The sequence below is a fragment of the Plectropomus leopardus genome, chromosome 14 (assembly GCF_026936395.1).
Source record: "Plectropomus leopardus strain MGB_pleo_1.0 chromosome 14, ASM2693639v1, whole genome shotgun sequence".
NCBI classification, from domain to species: Eukaryota; Metazoa; Chordata; class Actinopteri; order Perciformes; family Serranidae; genus Plectropomus; species Plectropomus leopardus.
This window is the reverse complement of record NC_142189.1, coordinates 667,808-688,587: the sequence shown is the minus strand read 5'-3', so window position 1 is coordinate 688,587 and position 20,780 is coordinate 667,808. Positions and strand designations below refer to the sequence as shown.

Below are 20,780 nucleotides of genomic sequence, written 5' to 3'. Positions count from 1 at the left end.
TGAGTACAGCCCCCCCACCAAAAAATCAGCATGCTTCACAAACTGTATGTAAAAGCAAGTCGACAAAATTGTATGATGAAACAGTTTTTTGAATGCTTTCCAAACTGTGACTTAAAATCACCAAAACTATTGCCAAAAAATCTTAATAAAAAAAACCAAAAGCTAAATATTTTTAAGTAAACATTCCTTCCAAACACAACAAAAAACACAAAACCTACTGTTTTTAGATTGAAGACATTCCTTCCATATTGTGTGGGGATTTTTTTTAATAGAAAAAATATCCTTTTACAATAATAATAATAATAAAAATCAGTTTTAAAGTTTTAAAGTTGTTCTGTGCCAAAACCAACCCATCAGTACCTCAAGTGCTTAAAACATTATTTGACTTTTTAACTGAAAACCGCCTGTGGTGGCGGTAGAGCGCCTGAACGCTGTTCACCAACAGCCAATGAGATCAGAAGAAGCGGCAGTGACGTGTCCGCTGTCCGCTGCTCTGATTGGCTGGCGGAGCGGCTCGGTCCTCGGTGCTGCAGGGCGTCTCGCTGTCCTCGCGGCTCTCCGTCAGATTTTATCAAACATTTTTATCAAACTGAGCGAAACTTTTGGACCAAACGCGTCACCTTTACCGTCCGACTCCACGTGAGTAAAACAGGCTCGTTTCCGGTTTGTTTTGGTGTTTTTATGGCGGCTAACAGGCTAACGTTAGCATGCTAACGTGTTAGCTCGGGCGGAGGTTTGTTTACTGTTGACTGAAGGCTGTCGGGTTGTTTACCCGCCAGTCACGCGGCTCATCGGTGTCCCGCGTGTCTCTAAAATATTATTATTTTAATCTTATTAGTTATCATGATTTATTACGCTAGCACGAAGCTAACGCAGCTAGCTGCTGCAGCCTGTTGCTGGTTGTTGTTGATTCTTCTTCTTCTGTTGTTGTTGTTGTTGTAGGGATTTCACAGCCTGATCTCATTACCGCAGAAGAAGAAGGCGGACAGAGGACAGGAGCGTCAGCTGATCCGCAGAGACAAACTCATAACCACAACATCCGGTCTGGATTTAAACTCTAAACTTAACCTGAGAGCAGCTCCAGGACAACTGCAGGACACAGAGACACCGAGACAGACACACAGAGAGAGACAGAGACACTAAGACAGAGACAGACACTGAAAATCACTGAAACAGAGAGAGAGATACTGAGAGACAGACAGGCGAGGACACACAGACAGACAGAGAGAGGGTTACCTGTCTCCAGCGTCCAGATGGGGAACAGCGCTCTGAAGTCTCACCTGGAGACGTCCCAGAAGACGGGGGTGTTCCAGCTGACAGCGAAGGGACTTCAGGAGGTGAGACTCACCTGCTGATGACACCACAGGATGACATCACAGCGATCACTCTGATGCTGACTCTGAAAAAAACCCCGAAACAAACGTCTCCGATCGACTCAACTGATCTGATCTGACTTAAAGACAGGGGACAAAGACAGGGGACAAAGACATGAGACAAACACATTTAAACTGTCAATTATCTTCAGCATTTTACAAAGAAGCATCACTTTTCTAAAACTTAGTCTTTTTTACATTTAGATTTAGATTTTTTTTTAAAAAAGAAGAAAAAATCACCAAATTTTTAATAGGAATTTTTTAAAGGAAAAATAAACAAATCCTCCATCAATCATTAACGTGACTGGAGCCTTTACACAAATTAAATGACATCCTAATTATAACTCGTTCATTCATGATGCCACCATGTTTTTAGATGAAGTATGTTGAGTCTCCTCCTCCTCAGTGTGTGAGTGTAGCTGCTGACAGTCTGGGATATGTCAGTGTGTGAGTGTAGCTGCTGACAGTCTGGGATATGTCAGTGTGTGAGTGTAGCTGCTGACAGTCTGGGATATGTCAGTGATCAGCAGCTACATTGACTGTGACAGGTCACCTAGTGGAAATAGCATGTATTTCCTCCATATGCCAAATATGGTCAAAATGACCTCATCAGGTGGAAAATAGTCAAAATGACAAATTCAGAGTCAAAAGCCCAGAATGACACCCAGAAATAATACAAGTCCTGTTTTTCTGCTCTGATGGCTGTGGGATCAAAAATGTCAGTTTGAATGGGTTTCAATGGAGCATTTTTGGACCTGAACAGTCTGAATGTAACTATTTAGTTTCCACAGTGTATTTTAGACTTATTGTAGGAGCTGAGCTGCAAATTCACTGATTACACTCAAATACACAATCTGGACTACATTTAGGACACATGCATCAACACACACACAGTTATCACAACAGGAAGAAGGAAGAGTGTGTGACGCTCTCCAAACTGTCCCTGAGGCAGAAACCTGTTATCGTTCTTTTCATTTGTGTTGTTATTAATATCGTAGTCGGTGTTATTAATCGTAGAGTTGGCGTTTGCGTGGAGGTCAGACCTCCCGCTCTGACGCTGCCGTTTCCTGCTTCCTGTGTTGTTTCAGTTTCCGGAGGAGCTGCAGAGACTCACCTCGAACCTGCGGACCGTCGATCTGTCCGGTAACAAGATCGAGGTTCTTCCCGCCGCCATCGGAAACTTCCTGCAGCTCAAGAGTTTAACGCTCAACGCCAACAGACTGAGTGAGTGTCACAGCACAACGCGTCAGAGCAGCAACGACAGCAGGCAGGACAAACCAGGAAAAATAAAGATGGAAATGACTTAAAAAACAGAGATAAAATAGTTACAGAGAATAATAAACGAGAAAATAGAATATAAAAAAACAAACACGGATTAGGAAAGATAAAATAAAAGAAATAAAGAGAAAGAATAAAGATGATCTGAATGTGCTTAAACATTAAAATGAAGACGGGGCGACCTCGAGCTCACCTGTGTGCGCCGCACCTGCCGACGCCTCTGTGTGGTCATACATGTGGTGTGACGTGTTGTGTGACGTGTTGTGTGACGTGTTGTGTGACGTGTTGTGTGACGTGTTGTGTGACGTGTTGTGTGACGTGTTGTGTGACGTGTCGTTTTCCAGCCAGTGTTCCCAGTGAGATCGGGAAGCTGAAGAAGCTGGAGACTCTGAGTCTGAATGGGAACCGGATCCAGCAGCTGCCCCCCGGTCTGGGCGAGCTCAAAGCCCTGCGGACCCTCAGCCTGTCCGGGAACCAGATCTCTGAGTTCCCCTCTGGACTGGGAGCCCTGAGGCACCTGGACCTGCTGGACCTGTCCCGAAACCAGATCCACAACGTCCCCGCTGCCGTGTCAGAGCTGCAGGCAATCGAGATCAACCTCAACCAGAACCAGGTATAAACACAGAACCAGAACCAGGTATAGACACAGAACCAGGTACAGATACAGAACCAGATCCAGGTAGATGTATCCAGATGCAGATCAGCAGCGAGACTCAACCTGCTTTATTTTGAAAATAACAGGAAGCACAGCAGCTCCATGTGTTTCTGGGGTTGGAGGACATTTCTCAGATTTTAAGAAACTTTTAGGATTTTAGTACATTTTGGGGATTTCAGGACATTTCTTGGATTTGGGGATAGTTTTTGATTTTAGGATAATTCTAGGATTTTACAACGTTTCTGTGATTTTAGGACATCAGTCTCAGCTGTGTCCTCTGTGTCCTCTGTGGAGGATCCTCCTCTGACTCTATGTTGATGCTGTTTTATGTCTCTGACACCTTATGGAGACTAAAAGGACAAAAACTATTCACAGAGTCAATCACTTTATTTTTACTGTCAGTTAGAGAATGTTTGGGGGCCACCAGGGGCCCTATCAGGGGCCCTATCAGGGGCCCTATCAGGGGCCCTATCAGAGGCCCTATCAGGGGCCCTATCAGGGGCCCTATCAGGGGCCCTATCAGAGGCCCTATCAGAGGCCCTATCAGGGGCCCTATCAGGGGCCCTATCAGAGGCCCTATCAGGGGCCCTATCAGGGGCCCTATCAGGGGCCCTATCAGAGGCCCTATCAGAGGCCCTATCAGGGGCCCTATCAGGGGCCCTATCAGAGGCCCTATCAGAGGCCCTATCAGAGGCCCTATCAGGGGCCAGGTTTGGCCCTCAGGATGGAGGATTGAGTATCAGTGCCCATCAAAAAAAACAGATTCCTCCTCCTCTCTCTTTTCTCTCTCCTCCTCCTCTCTCTCCTCCTCCTCTTCTCTCTCCTCCTCCTCTTCTCTCTCCTCCTCCTCTTCTCTCTCCTCCTCCTCTCTCTCCTCCTCCTCCTCCTCCTCCTCAGATCTCGGTGCTGGCAGCAGAGGTGTCTCAGTGTCCCCGTCTGAAGGTCCTCCGTCTGGAGGAGAACTGTCTGGATCTGTCCTCCATCCCTCAGTCCATCCTGAAGGACTCCCAGGTGTCTCTGTTCTCTGTGGAGGGAAACCTGTTCGAGGTGAAGAACCTGAGAGACCTGGACGGCTACGACAAGGTGAGACCGCTCCCGCCGAGACGCTCGCAACCAACCAGCAGAGATTCAAGACATGCATTTGCCAAAAAAAGACATTTAGAAAGGCCCACACTGGGACGTCTACTGTCCCACGGACAGAGCGGCGTCCCACAGACAGAGGCTGAGTCCTCACCACAGCGGTCGCGGGTTTGACTCCGCCTCGGCCCTGCTGCACTGTCCTCCTCTGTCTCCCCCTTTCACGCTCTCTCTGTCCTCCTCTGTCTCTCTGTCCTCCTCCGTCTCTCTGTCCTCCTCCCTTGTCTCTCTGTCCTCCTCCGTCTCTCTGTCCTTCTCCGTCTCTCTGTCCTCCTCCGTCTCTCTGTCCTCCGTCTCTCTGTCCTCCTCCGTCTCTCTGTCCTCTTCCCTCTCTCTGTCCTCCTCTGTCTCTCTGTCCTCCTCTGTCTCTCTGTCCTCCTCTGTCTCTCTGTCCTGTCATATAAAGGTAATAAAAGCCGGAAAAGGTCCCACGTTGAATCAAGGAAACATGTAAAGTAACGTGCAGTTCTCCTAAAGCCAAAATAAAAACCATCAGTTCCTCCTCTTATAAATGACAAACAGTCCCTAACTTATATTTAAATATTGTCTGTACTGGTCTCTGATGGTCGGTACTGGTCTGTAATAGACTCTGGTGGACTGTACTGGTTTGTATTGGTCTCTGGTGGTCTGTGCTGGTCTGTACTGGTCTCTGATGGTCTGTTCTGGTCTCTGATGGTCTGTTCTGGTCTCTCCTCAGTACATGGAGCGTTTCACAGCCACCAAGAAGAAGTTTGCCTGAAGACACTCGATGACGGGTCTGAACCTCAGAGCGCCACCTGGAGGCGGGGACAGCCGAGACTCCGCCCACCACCACCGCCGCCGCCGCCGCTGCTTCTTCTGCTGCAAAAAAACAAACGGTAAACACAGACCTCACACAGCCGGGACAGTCCTCCTCACACCAGACCCCCGACCCCCGACCCCTGCTGCTGGACCAAGACCTGCTGCTTCCTGTCTGATTCACATAACCTGCAAACGGACGGACAGACAGAGACAGATGGACAGACAGAGACAGATGGACAGACAGAGACAGATAGACGGACAGAGAGACGGATGGACGGTCTCTGAGAGCTTCACACAGCGACAGATGGCATGACGAAACAGATTTAAGAGGAGAGAAGAAGAAGAAGGTGAAACTTGTTTCCTGTCGACAGCAGAGACTCAGGGACGCGCTCACTTTAACACAACGTTCTCTCAACGTTCTCTCAACGTTCACGCTGATGTTCTCTAATTTATTGTTCTCTTTAGCCGTTAACTTCCTGTGAATGTCTCCGAAACAGGAAACAGAATTAAACAAACTCTGAGGTTTGGACAGACGAAGACGCACGAGAGATGAACGCCGCCGTGACGGTGAGGATGACGATGAAGGTGAATCCCAAAATGCAGTTTGTTTAATGTTAGGGGGACGCATCGTCCTTAGTCCGTCTCTAAATCGCGGACTGAGAGCCGAAAAAATAATAAACCGACACAAAACAATCTGCGACGATTTAAAGTTCAAATTTAAGCAAAACTACAAAAACAAAGTCTGCTTTGAGTTTCTGCGATTCTGCGCGTTTCATCGTCGAGTTCTGGACTGTTTGATTAACTTTTTAATCGATGATTTGCAGACGAGTCTGTGAAAAAGTAAAATCAGTCAAATCTTACTTCAGAGCGTTTAACCCTTTAGACCTGAGCGGGCTGGGTTTCATTTCTGTCAAACACTGAAGGCGACGAGCAGCTTGAGACGAAATGACAAAAAAATGCAAGAAATTAGTAAAAAGTTACAAAAAACAACCTAAAAATGTTTTAAAAAAAAAAACAACCAAAAAACAGAAGGAAACTTAAAAAAGAAGAAAAAAAACACCAAGAAATTACCTTAAAACTTGAAATAATAATTATTCTGTAACATTATTTTGAATATCAGATTATGGTCATTTAAATATAGTTTCCTAGAATTTTTTTTCTGGCTTTAAAATTTTTTTTTTTTTTTAATCTCTTAATCTAGAAAATCTTGCAATTTTGTGGACGTTTTTTCCGAGTCGCTCGTTGCCTTTTAGCCGATCTGCTCGGGTTTCAAAGGGTTAAATACTTATGAAGTGATGTCAAAGGGTTAGCTGTTTATAACTGAATCTGTAAATATTGTGATTAATATCATTTAATATCATTTCCTGATAAATCAGCAGATTTCACAGATTTGTGTGTAAAAATTGTGTTTTTGTCAGAAAAGTTTGAAAATGAGATTTGTGTTGGATCAGCAGCGATCACATGACTCGTGGATATCAGATGAAATATTTTGGAGCCAACGGCAGGAATATTTATTTCAGTTTTTCTCCGATTGTTCTCCTGCTGTAAATGAGCCCCAAAATAAAACGCATTTTAGGATCCGAATTGTGAATTTAAACCGAAACGGCTTCAATATTTAATTTATCGAGATTAAACTGAGAAGCAGAAAAACAAACGCACTTCCTGCTGGTATTTAATGTGATTTATTAATATCTCTTTTTCTATTTGATTCTTTGATGTTTCGGGTTTTTGAAAAGAAGTTCAGTTTAATTGAAATAAATAATTCAGAGTTCAGTCTGAAGGATAAAGACGAGCTTACAAATACTGAAGGAAATTATGTTTTTCAATAAATAAATAGATGCAGAAACATATATATTAAGAGATATTTAATGTACGTTTGCAGATAATACATGAAAGGGAAAAAATCAGAATTACTAAAAGAAAACTGCAGAGATATATACAGGAATAAGAACATGCTGAAATAAAATAAATAAATGAAGAAAATGTTGAATAAATGAAGACAATTCATAATTCAACAGAAAATTAAGAAATGTCTCATAAATTCTTACAGTTTTTACAGCTACATATATTTCTGCATTTCTGTGTATGTCAGCGACTTCTGCTTTATTTACATTATTCTTCATTTATTATACTTTTGTCATTTTTCAGATTTGATCTTGCATCAGTCAGTCAGTACGCGATGATTTCACATTAATTCGCATCTTAAACTTATTTTATTGAAGGTGTTTGGACTTCCTGTTTCCTGTTTTTAATATGAACTCGCAGACTCACTTCCTGTCGGCTGCATGTTTAAAGGACACCGCAGAGTTTATTCTCATATTACAGCTCATATTAAAGCTCACGTTAAAGCTCACGTTAAAGCTCACATTAAAGCTCACGTTAAAGCTCACGTTAAAGCTCACATTAAAGCTCACGTTAAAGCTCAAATTAAAGCTCATATTAAAGCTCATGTTAAAGCTCATGTTAAAGCTCATATTAAAGCTCATATTACAGCTCATGTTAAAGCTCACGTTAAAGCTCACATTAAAGCTCACGTTAAAGCTCATATTAAAGCTCACGTTAAAGCTCACATTAAAGCTCACATTAAAGCTCACATTAAAGCTCATGTGAAAGCTCATATTAAAGCTCATCTTAAAGCTCATGTTAAAGCTCACGTTAAAGCTCACATTAAAGCTCATGTTAAAGCTCATGTTAAAGCTCACATTAAAGCTCATGTTAAAGCTCATGTTAAAGCTCACATTAAAGCTCACGTTAAAGCTCACATTAAAGCTCACGTTAAAGCTCACGTTAAAGCTCACATTAAAGCTCACGTTAAAGCTCACATTAAAGCTCATGTTAAAGCTCACATTAAAGCTCATATTAAAGCTCATGTTAAAGCTCACATTAAAGCTCATGTTAAAGCTCATATTAAAGCTCATATTAAAGCTTGTCGGAGACTTTCGGGTAATTTAACGTCAGCTCACCAGTTTCTGCAACAGTTTAATGTTTTTCAGATTCGTTTTTTTTACCATATAAACAGATTTTACTGTAAAACCTTCTATGAAATAGTTTCGGTCGGGTTGACATCGTCCTCTGAATGTCCAGCTGATCAGAGATTTTCCTAAAATAAAAACAGTAATTACCACAGTCAGCTGTTTCTGCTCCATTGAAACCCATTCAAACTGACATTTTTGATCCCACAGCCATCAGAGCAGAAAAACAGGACTTGTATTATTTCTGGGTGTCATTCTGGGCTTTTGACTCTGAATTTGTCATTTTGACTATTTTCCACCTGATGAGGTCATTTTGACCATATTTGGCATATGGAGGAAATACATGTTTCACAAATTTCACTTTCTAAAATAACGGATGGAAATTATTGAATTTTTTCACAATATTCTAATTTTTGGAGATGTATCCATATTTATTTTATTTTTTTCTGTGACCTTCAGATGAGCAGAAAACAGTTGTGTGCCAACTGACCCCGGTCTCCCCTCCTATTAGTATCCCATTTTGATCATTGATCATTTTATTGTCCTCATGATAAAGCGGATTCTGACGTCACTACCCGGTGCCCCCACATTCTTCAGGGAGTGAGACCAACAAGTGTCAAACTACACACAGTGAAACACACACTTCCGGTTTAGTGACGTCACATCGCTGAATGTTTACATTCAATAAATGAATTAAATAAAAAATGATCAAATATCTTGAAGTTTATTTGTAAATATTAGCAAAGTTTATTTACAGAATAAAAGAACAACATGTATAAAACAAACATTTAAAATAATTTATGTTGCTCTGAGTCAGATTCATGCTGGAAAAATTAAAAAACATTAAATATGTAAAAGTGTGAAACGTGAATATGTTTATTTGAAATAAAACAAATGTAACATTTTTAAGACATTATTAGGGGGTTTAAGTCATTTTGATGTGTTTTTGTATCTCTGTCAATAACTTCATAACATAAAAAAAAATGAAAACAAAATCAGCGAGGTTTGGACGATAGAAAGACATTTTAATCTCTGGGAGTAAAATATAATCTGGATTTAAATGGATACAATTTCTTTCTTTCTTTGCAACATTAAGGTTCGTACATTTACTTCTTGAGTAAAGCGAAAAAATAAATAAACTAGAAATAATGGCATCAGGTTTAGACCAAAACTATAACATAAAAAATCAATTGGTTGGATGACTTAAACATTTAAAAACAAAATAAAATAAAAACATAAGTGACGACAAGTGAAATACAAAATTGGTGCAAAACAAAAAAATGTTAAGAATATATTATATATAATATTTATTGAATTAAAAAAACAAACCATGCATTTCAGACATTAGGTAAGTATAATGGTACAGTGAATCAAGAATATGAATTTATAATAATAATAATAATAATAACAATCTGTATTTATATTGGACTTTTCCTGCTTAAGCAGAAAGTGCTTCCAAAATAAAAAGGTTTACAGAATAAAATGTCAGAAACCCCTGCAGTCTGTCCCCTGCCCCCCAGTGACATAACCAAAACTAAGAACATTAAATCAAATAAAATAGAAATGAGTACAACAACATATGAGGGTGCAAGTTCAAAAATACAATTTCCTCATAAGTAAATAAAATGTAGAGAAGAGAATTAACCTAATTTAAGCAGATACAAACTAAGATTAAAGAACAACATGTATAGGCAGATAAGACGCTAATTAAAGAAAGAATGCCATATAAAACAGGTTGAATGAAAGTAAAATTAAAAACTATGAAGTTAGGAGTAACTGCTCATTAATGTGTGTAAAATTAACATGTAGGTTCAGTGTTTACGATGCTCTTCTTTTATTTTGAAGGTGCCGTTTCCGGTGTGTTCGTGCTGCATCGTGTGCAGCCTGACGTCATTTCTGCTCAGAGCAGCGGCGGTTTGATCCGCAGCTCGGTGAGACTTTCTGACTGATTTTCACTGATTTTCACTGTTTCTGAGCACTTACAGTCTGATGACAAGATTTACACGGATTTTCTGCGTTTTTATTTCCCGTCCGAAACTCAAACTTAACTTTTTATCTTCAGATTTTTAAACTTTTGGGGCTGAACCGAATCCTCCTCCATGTTTCCACCGTTTTATCCTCCGAGCCGCTGCCTCCGTCCCCCGGTGAAGTCCTGTTTGTCCGGCTGGAAATGAGGCTTCAGTGAAGGCAGAGGCAGTCCGAGCCGAGCCGAACCGAGCCGAACTAACCCGGCCAGCGGGAGCGACGGTTTAAAGACACCCACCGACAGAAATAATGCGAACATGAAGCGGATTTTGTGGATTTTACTGTTTTTGCTGCGGACTCCTGAGGCGATCTGTGGGAACGGTGAGTGAAAAATTGCAGCACATTATGGAGCTCAAAGTTAAATCCGCGTTTATTCGTTCGGAGTTTGGTTCAAAACAAACCTCACTGTGAGCTGTTGTGGAAAGCGGCCTATCAAGTGAAATTTGCAAGTCCAAACTCTATTAAAAATGTTTTAATTTAAAGTTTTGTTAACGTTTCAGAAAATACTCACATCTAATAAAACTTATCTAAAAACTTTAAATTAATTTAAGCTAGCCTCTGGTCCACTCGGCGTACACCAACACACCAAGCAGCCGGTTATTTAGAGTAAAGGGCAACTTTTGTACCTTTTGTCTGTTGCCTTCAGCAGTCTGCGAGCTCCGCAGCGGGCTGTTTTTGTGAGCAGCCTGAATCAGTAAAAACCTAAAAACCTCACTGAAATAAGCTTTATTGGCTCATTTTATGTTCACCGAATTGAGCAGGAGAGTCATGCGAAATTAAAGAGGTTAAACAAATGTCTGTTATATAACTGAAACTATCTATCAAACAGATGTTTCTTAATATTTCCATTATTAGAATGGAGTTTGGCGTGAGGGGTCTCAGCAGCACCCACCGAGGCTAAGTGTGGTGTTAGTGAGGGAATGTGAGCTTCAGACTTTGTTATCCGCCAGTCAAGCTCATTATCACAGATGCAGCCTTTAAGGGACTGTTCGGAAACAAGAAAATTACTTCGATTTTTTTGTAAAGAAAGCGAGGGAAAAATTACTCTAACTTAATAATTATTATTAATTAATAATAATTATTAATATTATTAATTAATAATTATTTTTTTTGTGCTAAATTTCAGGTAATCTTCCTGTAACTGTTCTCTGTGTTTTTCACAGAGATCAGGTGAATCTGCGCACGTTTCAAAGGGTTAATTTGTGACCTTTAGTTGAATTTTGTTGTTATCGTCTGAATATATTTACCAAAAAATTCAGAGTGAATTATGGTCAAACCTTTAATTCTCAGTGTTTTTGAGGGAGTCTTTAATCAGCAGGGCTGTTGGGGGTCCAGTTGCATTATGGGTAATGAAGTTTTTAACAAGAAAAAGAAGAGTGTGTGGAATAAATGAGACAATATTTTTGATTCTGTTGCTGCATTGATCAAAAAAACTTAAACCAAATGTCCATCATGTGTGACAGTAAATGAGTGTTTAGGCAGCTTCCAGTGTCAGAAAGACAAACTGTCTTTGAAGTGAATACATACATATATATATATATATATATATATATATATATATATATATATATATATATATATATATATATATATATATATAGTTATTTTGTTTATATTGACATGACGACTCTCGAAGTTTCTCTTCATGATGACATCACCAGCTCAGTGCTTAATGGTCGATGATGTCATCAGTGGAGGGAAATGACACCTGATGATGTCACAAGTGAAGGGAAGTGATTCTGTTGTTTTTTATCTTGTTTTTTTTTTTAAACTTTTTTCTCCTTTTTCACAGCTTTAAGTAACAAAAACGTGTACAAAATATGTCCGTAAACGATAATAGAAACACAATTAAGGATTAATTAAGGATATTACTAGGATTTTAGAACACTTCTGTGATTCTGTGTCGTATGTAGGATTTTAGGACATCTCTAGGATTTTAGGACATTTCTAAGATTTTAGGACGCTTCTGTGATCTTATCTAGGACCTCTGTCGGGGGTGTGGGGGATCCTCCTCTGGCTCTTTTTTGGATCAACAAGCTCTATTTGGATGCTGTTTTATGTCTCTGACACCTTATGGAGACTAAAAGGACAAAAATAATTCTCAGTGTCAATCACTGTGTTTTTTACTGTCAATTAGAAAATGTTTAGGGGCCACCGGGGGCCCTATCAGGGGCCAGATTTGGCCCTTGGACCGCAGGTTGAGTATCGGTGGAGTAGAGGGCGGGCTTGAAGCGGGTCAGTGAGTTCAGGTGAGAAACAGTGAATGTAAACAGAAGTTTTGTTTGTTCAAACTGCACATTGAGCTTTAAGAAACACCAAAGGTGAGCGTGATTTCAACCTGAAAAACCCGGAGGTGTTTCCATCCCTCCAGCCAACAACTTCACGTCAGACATTTAAAAAAACACCAGAGGAGTATTTTGAAAGTGTCTGTCTATTCAAGCGTTTCCTGTGTGACCGCTGATGTGCTGCTGAAGGCAGAAACAGCAGATGTGTGTGCAGCGATGAAGACTCTGTAACCTTCCTCACAATATTACATGAAACCTACAGAAATGACACATTTCCATCATGTTTTCCTCCAAATGGTTTTCCTTTCTTCCTTTTTGTTTTAAATGTTATTAGTGATTGCAAAAGGGCAGTTCATAGAGAGAAACGGTGTTGATAGTCAGAGCTTACACGGAGGTAGATGGAGACAGAAATTTTGACAAGACAGGACAAACAAACATCAGCAGACACAGAGGATCGGGCCTGATGGTTTTCTTCCTGCTGCTGATGTGTAAACTGCTTATTTTACTCTCATCAAGCTCATTCATGTCTGTGTTTGTGCAGCTGACACACAAAAGAGAAGACGGACTGAGCCAAAAAAACTCTGAGGAAATGTAGGATATGAAAGTAAAAAAGAGCAAGAAGAAAAAATAAATAAAAATACGTTTTTAAAAAATAATAATTTTCTCAGACGCTCCTCGTGGTTTTCCATCATTTGACCTTTGACTGAAACTTTTTTTATAATTTAAACAACTGTCGTCCTCTTTTCTCTGTCTCTCTCTGGTCTGTCCCGCAGGCGTGTTGTTCACGAAGCATCCGTCCAATCAGACGGTGACTCAGGGGAACGCCGTGAGGCTGGGCTGCGCCGTTCAGGGCGTGATGGAGCCGGACATCGTGTGGATGAAGGATGGAGAGAAACTCTACAGCACTGACCAGATGTTCATCACACTGGGAGAGCAGCACTGGGAGACCTACCACAGGTACAGCCACCACCTCATCAATGCTCTGCCAATCACCTGCCAATACCCTGCCAATACCCTGCCAATCACCTGCCAATCACCTGCCAATCACCTGTCAATGCCCTGCCAATCACCTGCCAATCACCTGTCAATGCCCTGCCAATCACCTGCCAATACCCTGCCAATCACCTGTCAATGCCCTGCCAATCACCTGCCAATCACCTGTCAATACCCTGCCAATCACCTGCCAATACCCTGCCAATCACCTGCCAATACCCTGCCAATCACCTGCCAATCACCTGTCAATGCCCTGCCAATCACCTGCCAATGCCCTGCCAATCACCTGCCAATACCCTGCCAATCACCTGTCAATGCCCTGCCAATCACCTGTCAATACCCTGCCAATCACCTGTCAATACCCTGCCAATCACCTGCCAATACCCTGCCAATCACCTGCCAATACCCTGCCAATACCCTGCCAATACCCTGCCAATCACCTGCCAATACCCTGCCAATACCCTGCCAATACCCTGCCAATCACCTGCCAATCCATCAGTCTGAGGAAATAATGTCTGATTACATAAAAAAAGCAACTTAAGCTCCTCACAGTAAAAGCCCTGCAGCTCCTTCACAGTAAAAGCCCTGCAGCTCCGTTCACAGTAAAAGCCCTGCAGCTCCTTCACAGTAAAAGCCCTGCAGCTCCTTCACAGTAAAAGCCCTGCATCTCCTTCACAGTAAAAGCCCTGCAGCTCCTTCACAGTAAAAGCCCTGCAGCTCCTTCACAGTAAAAGCCCTGCAGCTCCTTCACAGTAAAAGCCCTGCAGCTCCTTCACAGTAAAAGCCCTGCGGGGGGAGGCGTTGGTCGTTGGCGTTTTGTCTTTTTCTCTGTTTGGTGGTTAAACAGCTCGTGGACAGTAAATAGAGGCAGAGCTGCTGTTTGCTTTGAAGACTGATGCTGTCCTCCTCCTTCTGTCCTCCTCCTGTCCTCTTCCTCCTCCTGTCCTCTTCCTTCTCTCCTCCTCCTTCTGTCCTCCTCCTGTCCTCTTCCTCCTCCTGTCCTCTTCCTTCTGTCCTCTTCCTCCTGTCCTCTTCCTTCTGTCCTCCTCCTCCTGTCCTCTTCCTTCTGTCCTCTTCCTCCTGTCCTCTTCCTTCTGTCCTCTTCCTCCTGTCCTCTTCCTTCTGTCCTCCTCCTTCTGTCTCTCAAAGACACACACTCGTATCTGTCTTTGTACAAGATGCACTTTTCAGAATCAGTCTGTGAAAAATATTGTTGTGATTTTCTGTTTTCATTGAGTTTTATTGTTGAAGCAGCAAAAGTGTTTCCACAGTGAAGTCAAAGTCGTCGGGCGAACAGCTGATTTGTTCTGAATTTTCTAAGTTTTGAACTTTGAAGTGTCCGGCGAGTCCGTCTGTAGGTCGGTGTTGGTTGATGGCGGCGAGTCCGTCTGTAGGTCGGTGTTGGTTGATGGCGGCGAGTCCGTCTGTAGGTCGGTGTTGGTTGATGGCGGCGAGTCCGTCTGTAGGTCGGTGTTGGTTGATGGCGGCGAGTCCGTCTGTAGGTCGGTGTTGGTTGATGGCGGCGAGTCCGTCTGTAGGTCGGTGTTGGTTGATGGCGGCGAGTCCGTCTGTAGGTCGGTGTTGGTTGATGGCGGCGAGTCCGTCTGTAGGTCGGTGCTGATTGGCGGTGAACGTCGATGACTGTGGTGTTGACCTGAGCTGCTCGCCGCTGCAGGCTCCACATGCAGACTTTATTTTGTCCGTCAGAAATGCGGCGACCCAAACACTCTGATCAGTCGACCACGAGGAATCCAGCAGCTCCCAGGGGCCTCTGGGTAATATTACATCAGCTGTGACGGCTGATTCGGGATCAGGAGTCTGCGTTTAAACGTCTGAAGGTTTCCTGAGGAGCTGACCTCGGGTCTGTTTGGCTCAGCGAGCGGCGCCGGCGGGTTAATCGGCTTTGCGCTCAGATTCCTGGACAGAAAGAAAAAACGGTGAAGGTCAGAGAAACAGAAATATTCCAAACACACGGACACCGGTTTGATTTCTGATCTCAGAGCGTCAGAGAGACCAGCGCGCCGCGGGAGGTCAAAGGTCAGACAGGAAGTCAGAGGCTGACTGACAGTTTGAGTCAAAACTCTTCCTCCTCCTCTTCATCACTCAGACGTCAAACACGTGGTGATCTGATCCAGTCTGGTTTCTCCTCTCTGACGTCCGTCCACAAAAACCGACCAGAAATCAGAGAAATCCGAGGCTGCAGACCCAGAGTCGTCCTGTTTTTTAGGGACACGTGTTTTCAGTGTGGACGCTGTTCTCAGGATTTTTTTTCTCAGGAGTTTTTTTTCTCAGTTTTTTTTCTCAGTTTTTTTTTCTCAGGAGTTTTTTTCTCAGTTTTTTTCTCAGTTTTTTTTTCTCAGGTGTTTTTTTCCTCAGGTGTTTTTTAATGGGAGCAGCAATTTTTGAGCTGGTCCACAGTGGCGTCGTCAGGCTTCAGCCCCTGATTTTACATTCATGCATAACCACAGATCTAAATTTAGAGGATATATTTTATTCAAAAACAGGAAGAGGCCAAATTATTTTTAAAAAGCCGAGCTCATGTTGTTCATACTTGTACTTGAATAAATTCACATTTCACTTGTGTTTTTTAAAATCTTGTATTTTTCTCCAGAAGCAAACATCCAAACAGTTTAAATAAACAGCAACAAACATGCTTATATACAACTTATAGTTATAATAATTTTATCTTTAAAATCATGTTACAAAAACAATACAATGAATTATTTTTTTCCATTACTGTTTAAGGTCTTTTGTTTGTTTTTTTTTTTACTTTTTTTGCATATTTTCAGGTAATTTTATTTGACCTTTTTTACTTTTTTTGCTAACTTTTGGGCCATTGTCTTGTTAAGTTGCTTGTCGCCTTATCTCCATGTTTAAAAAAAAAATTACTCAGTATTAACGGGGTTAAAGAAGACATTTTAGAGTTTTTTTTCTGTAAAAATATTTTGCTTTTTTTTCCCCTTTAAGATTTTTTTGGCCAATTTTGAAAGAAAACATTTTGGCTGTTTTGTTTTTTTCTTTAAAAATGTTGGCGTTCTTTTTTCCCTCGTAAACGTGCAGCTGTTGAGTCGTGTCATTTCATTTCAGCGTGAAGTCGGTGCAGCAGCAGGACGCCGGGCAGTACTGGTGTGAGGTGGAGTTTCACGGCCTGACCTTCTCCTCAGAGCGAGCCTGGCTCACGGTGGAAGGTGAGGACCTTGAACGCATCGTCTGATCCGCGTTATCTGGCTGCAGAGTTCCCATCATGCTCTCCTGCTTCCTGTCCCCTGCAGGTGTCCCTCACTTCCTGCTAGAGCCGCAGGACGTCGCCACGTTCCCCAACGTTCCCTTCAACCTCACCTGCGCCGCCGTCGGCCCCCCCGAGCCCGTGGAGGTGCTGTGGTGGCTGGGAGGCATCCAGGAGGGCGAGCCCCGCCCGTCCCCGTCCGTCCTCCATGTCCCAGGTCAGAACATGTCCCGCTCGCAGAAATAACGCAAAAAAATCCTGTTTCATTAGTTTTGACAGATTTGTCAGAGTGATTACAATCAATAGAGTGTTTGGATTTAAGCTGCTGCAAAATCACCACGTCTCAGCAGCAAAATCTGGGGACCAAAACGTCCTCTGAAGTACGCGGCACGTAAACTAAATAAAAATACTAAATAAACTTAACAAAGTAAATGTGATTCCAGGGAAATGTATTGAAGTATTAAAAGTAAAAGTATGCATGCACAAATGTTTAAATACATTTAAGAAATCTCAATAATTCAACAGCAAATCCTCATACATACAGTTTATAGGAGATTAAAATACTCAAGTAACATAAAAGTTCCTCAGATTTGCACTAAAGTATTTTCCACTTATTTTGGTCAAAGTGTCTCGACCACTCGTAAAATGTTCTCTGACCTCAGAGAAAAGCAAAAATAAGAAAACGCAGGTAAATGTCAAAAATCAACGTGTACTAACAAAACAAGAACATCTCCTGGATAACAGCAAAAACAAGAGAAACTGAGTTTATGTATCGTTTTGTTGCATGAGGCCCGATAAACGGTTTAGTTTCACGCCCTGCTGCTCCGTCTGTGCCCAGAGTCACTCTGAGAGTGTGCAGCTCTGTTGGGATAAATTCAGACTCCAGCTCCAAAAATATCACATTAAGTTGTGGAAGTGAAAGCTGATTTTGTGGTCGAACACCACAAATAAACGAGCGTGAGAAACCCTGAGGAAGTGAAACCTGTGACCAGAACAGTCCTCATGACTCGCACCAAGTTCACTTCTGTAGCAGAACTGGTCCTGGAGACCACCTGGAACTCCCTCAAGGACCCCAGGAGGTCCCTGGACCTCTACTTAAGAACCGCTGTTACAGATGATTTCCTCTCTTCCTGTTTCTGACTCAGCTATTGATCTGCCTCAGATCAATAGCTGAGTCATAGTGTGTGTGTGTGTGTGTGTGTGTGTGTGTGCGCGTGCGTGCGTGTGTGTGTGTGACGTGTTCCTGCTCAGCTGTGAGTCACACTCATGTGAGCGTTTGAATTCGGTCACAGGTCGGTCCTGACGGGTGGAGCTCAGCCCGCTCTCAGTCTGAGGGCATTTCTGTTAATATTTAAGCTGATTAATGACGTCGAGTTGATGACATCATAACAGCACGGTCGGCCAGTCATCGGCCTCTAACGAGGCTTTAATCAGGCTTATAAATGGATATTTTTAACCCTTTTACACCTGAGCAAACTGGCTAGATTTCTTTCAAAGGCGTGAGAGGAGGAAGGCAGCAGCCAGAGAATTATCAGGAAATTTAATAAGAGTTTATTTGATGCTAGTTTGTGGGCAAATCTTTTACTTTTTACTGCAGTACATCTCCGTGACAGCTTCAGTTACTTTACAGATTCAGATTATGAATTCAAAATATAACTCAACCAATAATTGAAGCTGTATTATTCTAGATGAATCTACCATATTTCAAATGAGCTTCATCTTTACCAGCTGCTGCATTAAAGTGATGAACACATCAATAATTATTATGTAGAAATATTATGCATAATAAATACGTTTATGTCTGCTGACTATTTCAAGTATACTCTCGTTCTAATACTTTTGTACTTTTCTCTGAAAGATATTTTGAATGCAGGACTTTTACTGAAAACAGAGTACTTCTTCTCAGCTGGATGTCAGTGTACTGAAATATTCAAAGGTTTGTCTGTTTTCAGACCAGAAAAGTTCAGGAAATCCCATCAGTTTTTTCAGAAAGCAAAGGTATTTTTGGCTTTATTTGATAGGACAGAGTTCATGTGTGAGAGGGGGAGAGAGCGGAGGGGAACCCGCGACCGCTGCAGCGAGGACTCAGACTCTGTACATGGGGCGCCCGCTCTGTCCACTGAGCCACCGACGCCACAGAAGGCAAAATATTCGATCCTCTTTACATAAACCAAAATGTCTCAGCATTTTTCTATTTTAACTTTTAACTAAAAAATACAAACAAAAAAAAACAACCATGTTTCAAAATATTAGAAACGGCCGACCCAAAAAAACAGAGGAGCTGAGGGCGGCTGCTCCACGCCACTCTGACGGCTGGATTTATGGTCTGTAAGAGGGATGACATCACCATCACCTGAGCACACACACACACACACACACACACACACACACACACACACACACACACACACACACACACACACACACACACACACACGGTGTTTCCTGGCAGAGAGTGGCGTGCTCTTACAGGACGCTGTATGTTAAAGGACCATCGGAGCGAAACTGATCGCAGTTATTGATCATCATGATGACATCACAGCTGCAGGACGTTCAGATCGAAGTTTTTACAAAAAATATCTGCTGAAAAAACACGATCAGCATCGAGATTAGAACCGAGAAGGATTTCAGAGACGATCAGATCCACGATTCCTGTAAAAAACACACGGTGCTGACACTGGAGGTGTTTGACTCCAGTCACATGACTTTAATTTGTTAGAAAAATAGATGCAGATGATTTCAGGGATATATATCTATATTTATCTATATATCTATATATAGATAAATATGAGTAATTTCTGTTGTTTATTCCTGAAGTTCCTAGTTTTGGCTTTGTTGCTGTTTTTGCTGCTTTCTATTATTTAATAAAAAAATCATTCAGTTCTATTAAATTATTTTTCTGCACAGGAATTAAAACAAGAACACTAAGGAGTATTGATGAGAGCAGCAGATATGCAGATGTGTACTTATGTTTAAGCATATAAACACAAGCTGGTCCCACCTGTGACCGGAGTAACAATACTCTGACACGTGAAGCTTTGTACACAGAATACTGTTTGATAAAAGTACAGGAAAACTACCAAAACTGAAGCACATGATATTTTGTGTATGTCTGTGTGTCTGTGTGTGTGTGTGTGTGTGTGTGTGTGTGTATGTCTGTGTGTGTGTGTGTGTGTATGTCTGTGTGTGTGTGTGTGTATATGTCTGTGTGTGTGTGTATGTGTGTGTGTGTGTGTGTATGTGTCTGTGTGTGTGTGTGTGTGTGTGTGTGTGTGTGTGTGTGTGTGTGTGTGTGTGTGTGTGTGTGTGTGTGTGTGTGTGTGTGTATGTCTGTGTGTGTGTATGTCTGTGGGTGTGTGTGTGTATGTATGTGTTTGTGTATGTGTGTGTTTGTGTCTGTGTGTGTGTGTGTGTGTGTGTGTGTGTGTGTGTATGTCTGTGTGTGTGTGTGTGTGTGTGTGTGTGTGTGTGTGTGTGTGTGTGTGTGTGTGTGTGTGTGTGTGTGTGTGTGTGTGTGTGTGTGTGTGTGTGTGTGTGTGTGTGTGTGTGTGTGTGTGTGTATGTGTCTGTGTGTCTGTGTGTGTGTGTGTGTGTGTGTGTGTGTGTGTGTGTGTGTGTGTGTGTGTGTGTGTGTGTGTGTGTGTGTGTGTATGTCTGTGTGTGTGTGTGTGTGTGTGTGTGTGTGTGTGTGTGTGTTTGTATGTCTGTGTGTCTGTGTGTGTTTGTCTGTGTGTGTGTGTGTGTGTGTGTTTGTGTGTGTGTCTGTGTGTGTGTGTCTGTGTGTGTGTGTGTGTGTATGTGTCTGTGTGTCTGTGTGTGTGTGTATGTGTCTGTGTGTGTGTGTGTGTGTGTGTGTGTGTGTGTGTGTGTGTGTGTGTGTGTGTGTGTGTGTGTGTGTGTGTGTGTGTGTGTGTGTAGGGGTGAACAGCAGTGTGAAGTTTTACTGTGAAGCGAAGAACACCAGAGGGATCTCCGTCTCCAGAACAGGAACTGTTCACATTAAAGGTCAGTGTGTCATCACGATGTCATGTGACCGCTCGCTGCTGCTGAGCCGTG

General features: G+C 42.2%; 2 protein-coding genes across 2 annotated transcripts in view; both read left to right on the top strand.

Annotated features, from left to right (window-relative positions):
- Positions 1-480: 480 nt before the first annotated feature.
- On the top strand, positions 481-8,349 carry lrrc57 (leucine rich repeat containing 57). Its single transcript, XM_088087560.1, has 7 exons — positions 481-639; positions 943-1,117; positions 1,150-1,337; positions 2,462-2,597; positions 2,996-3,264; positions 4,204-4,389; positions 5,141-8,349. Exons 3-7 carry the CDS (start codon positions 1,254-1,256, stop codon positions 5,180-5,182), a joined length of 717 nt encoding a protein of 238 aa, XP_087943686.1. The 5' UTR covers positions 481-639; positions 943-1,117; positions 1,150-1,253; the 3' UTR covers positions 5,183-8,349.
- Positions 8,350-10,022: 1,673 nt separating this feature from the next.
- The window catches only part of tyro3 (TYRO3 protein tyrosine kinase), a 25,528-nt gene continuing 14,770 nt past the window's right edge, over positions 10,023-20,780 (top strand). Inside the window, exons 1-6 of the mRNA XM_088087633.1 lie at positions 10,023-10,126; positions 10,258-10,541; positions 13,279-13,462; positions 16,586-16,686; positions 16,771-16,941; positions 20,643-20,729. Coding sequence (XP_087943759.1) covers positions 10,478-10,541; positions 13,279-13,462; positions 16,586-16,686; positions 16,771-16,941; positions 20,643-20,729 — 607 coding nt within the window. The 5' untranslated portion in view covers positions 10,023-10,126; positions 10,258-10,477. The remainder of the gene's footprint in view (positions 10,127-10,257; positions 10,542-13,278; positions 13,463-16,585; positions 16,687-16,770; positions 16,942-20,642; positions 20,730-20,780) is intronic.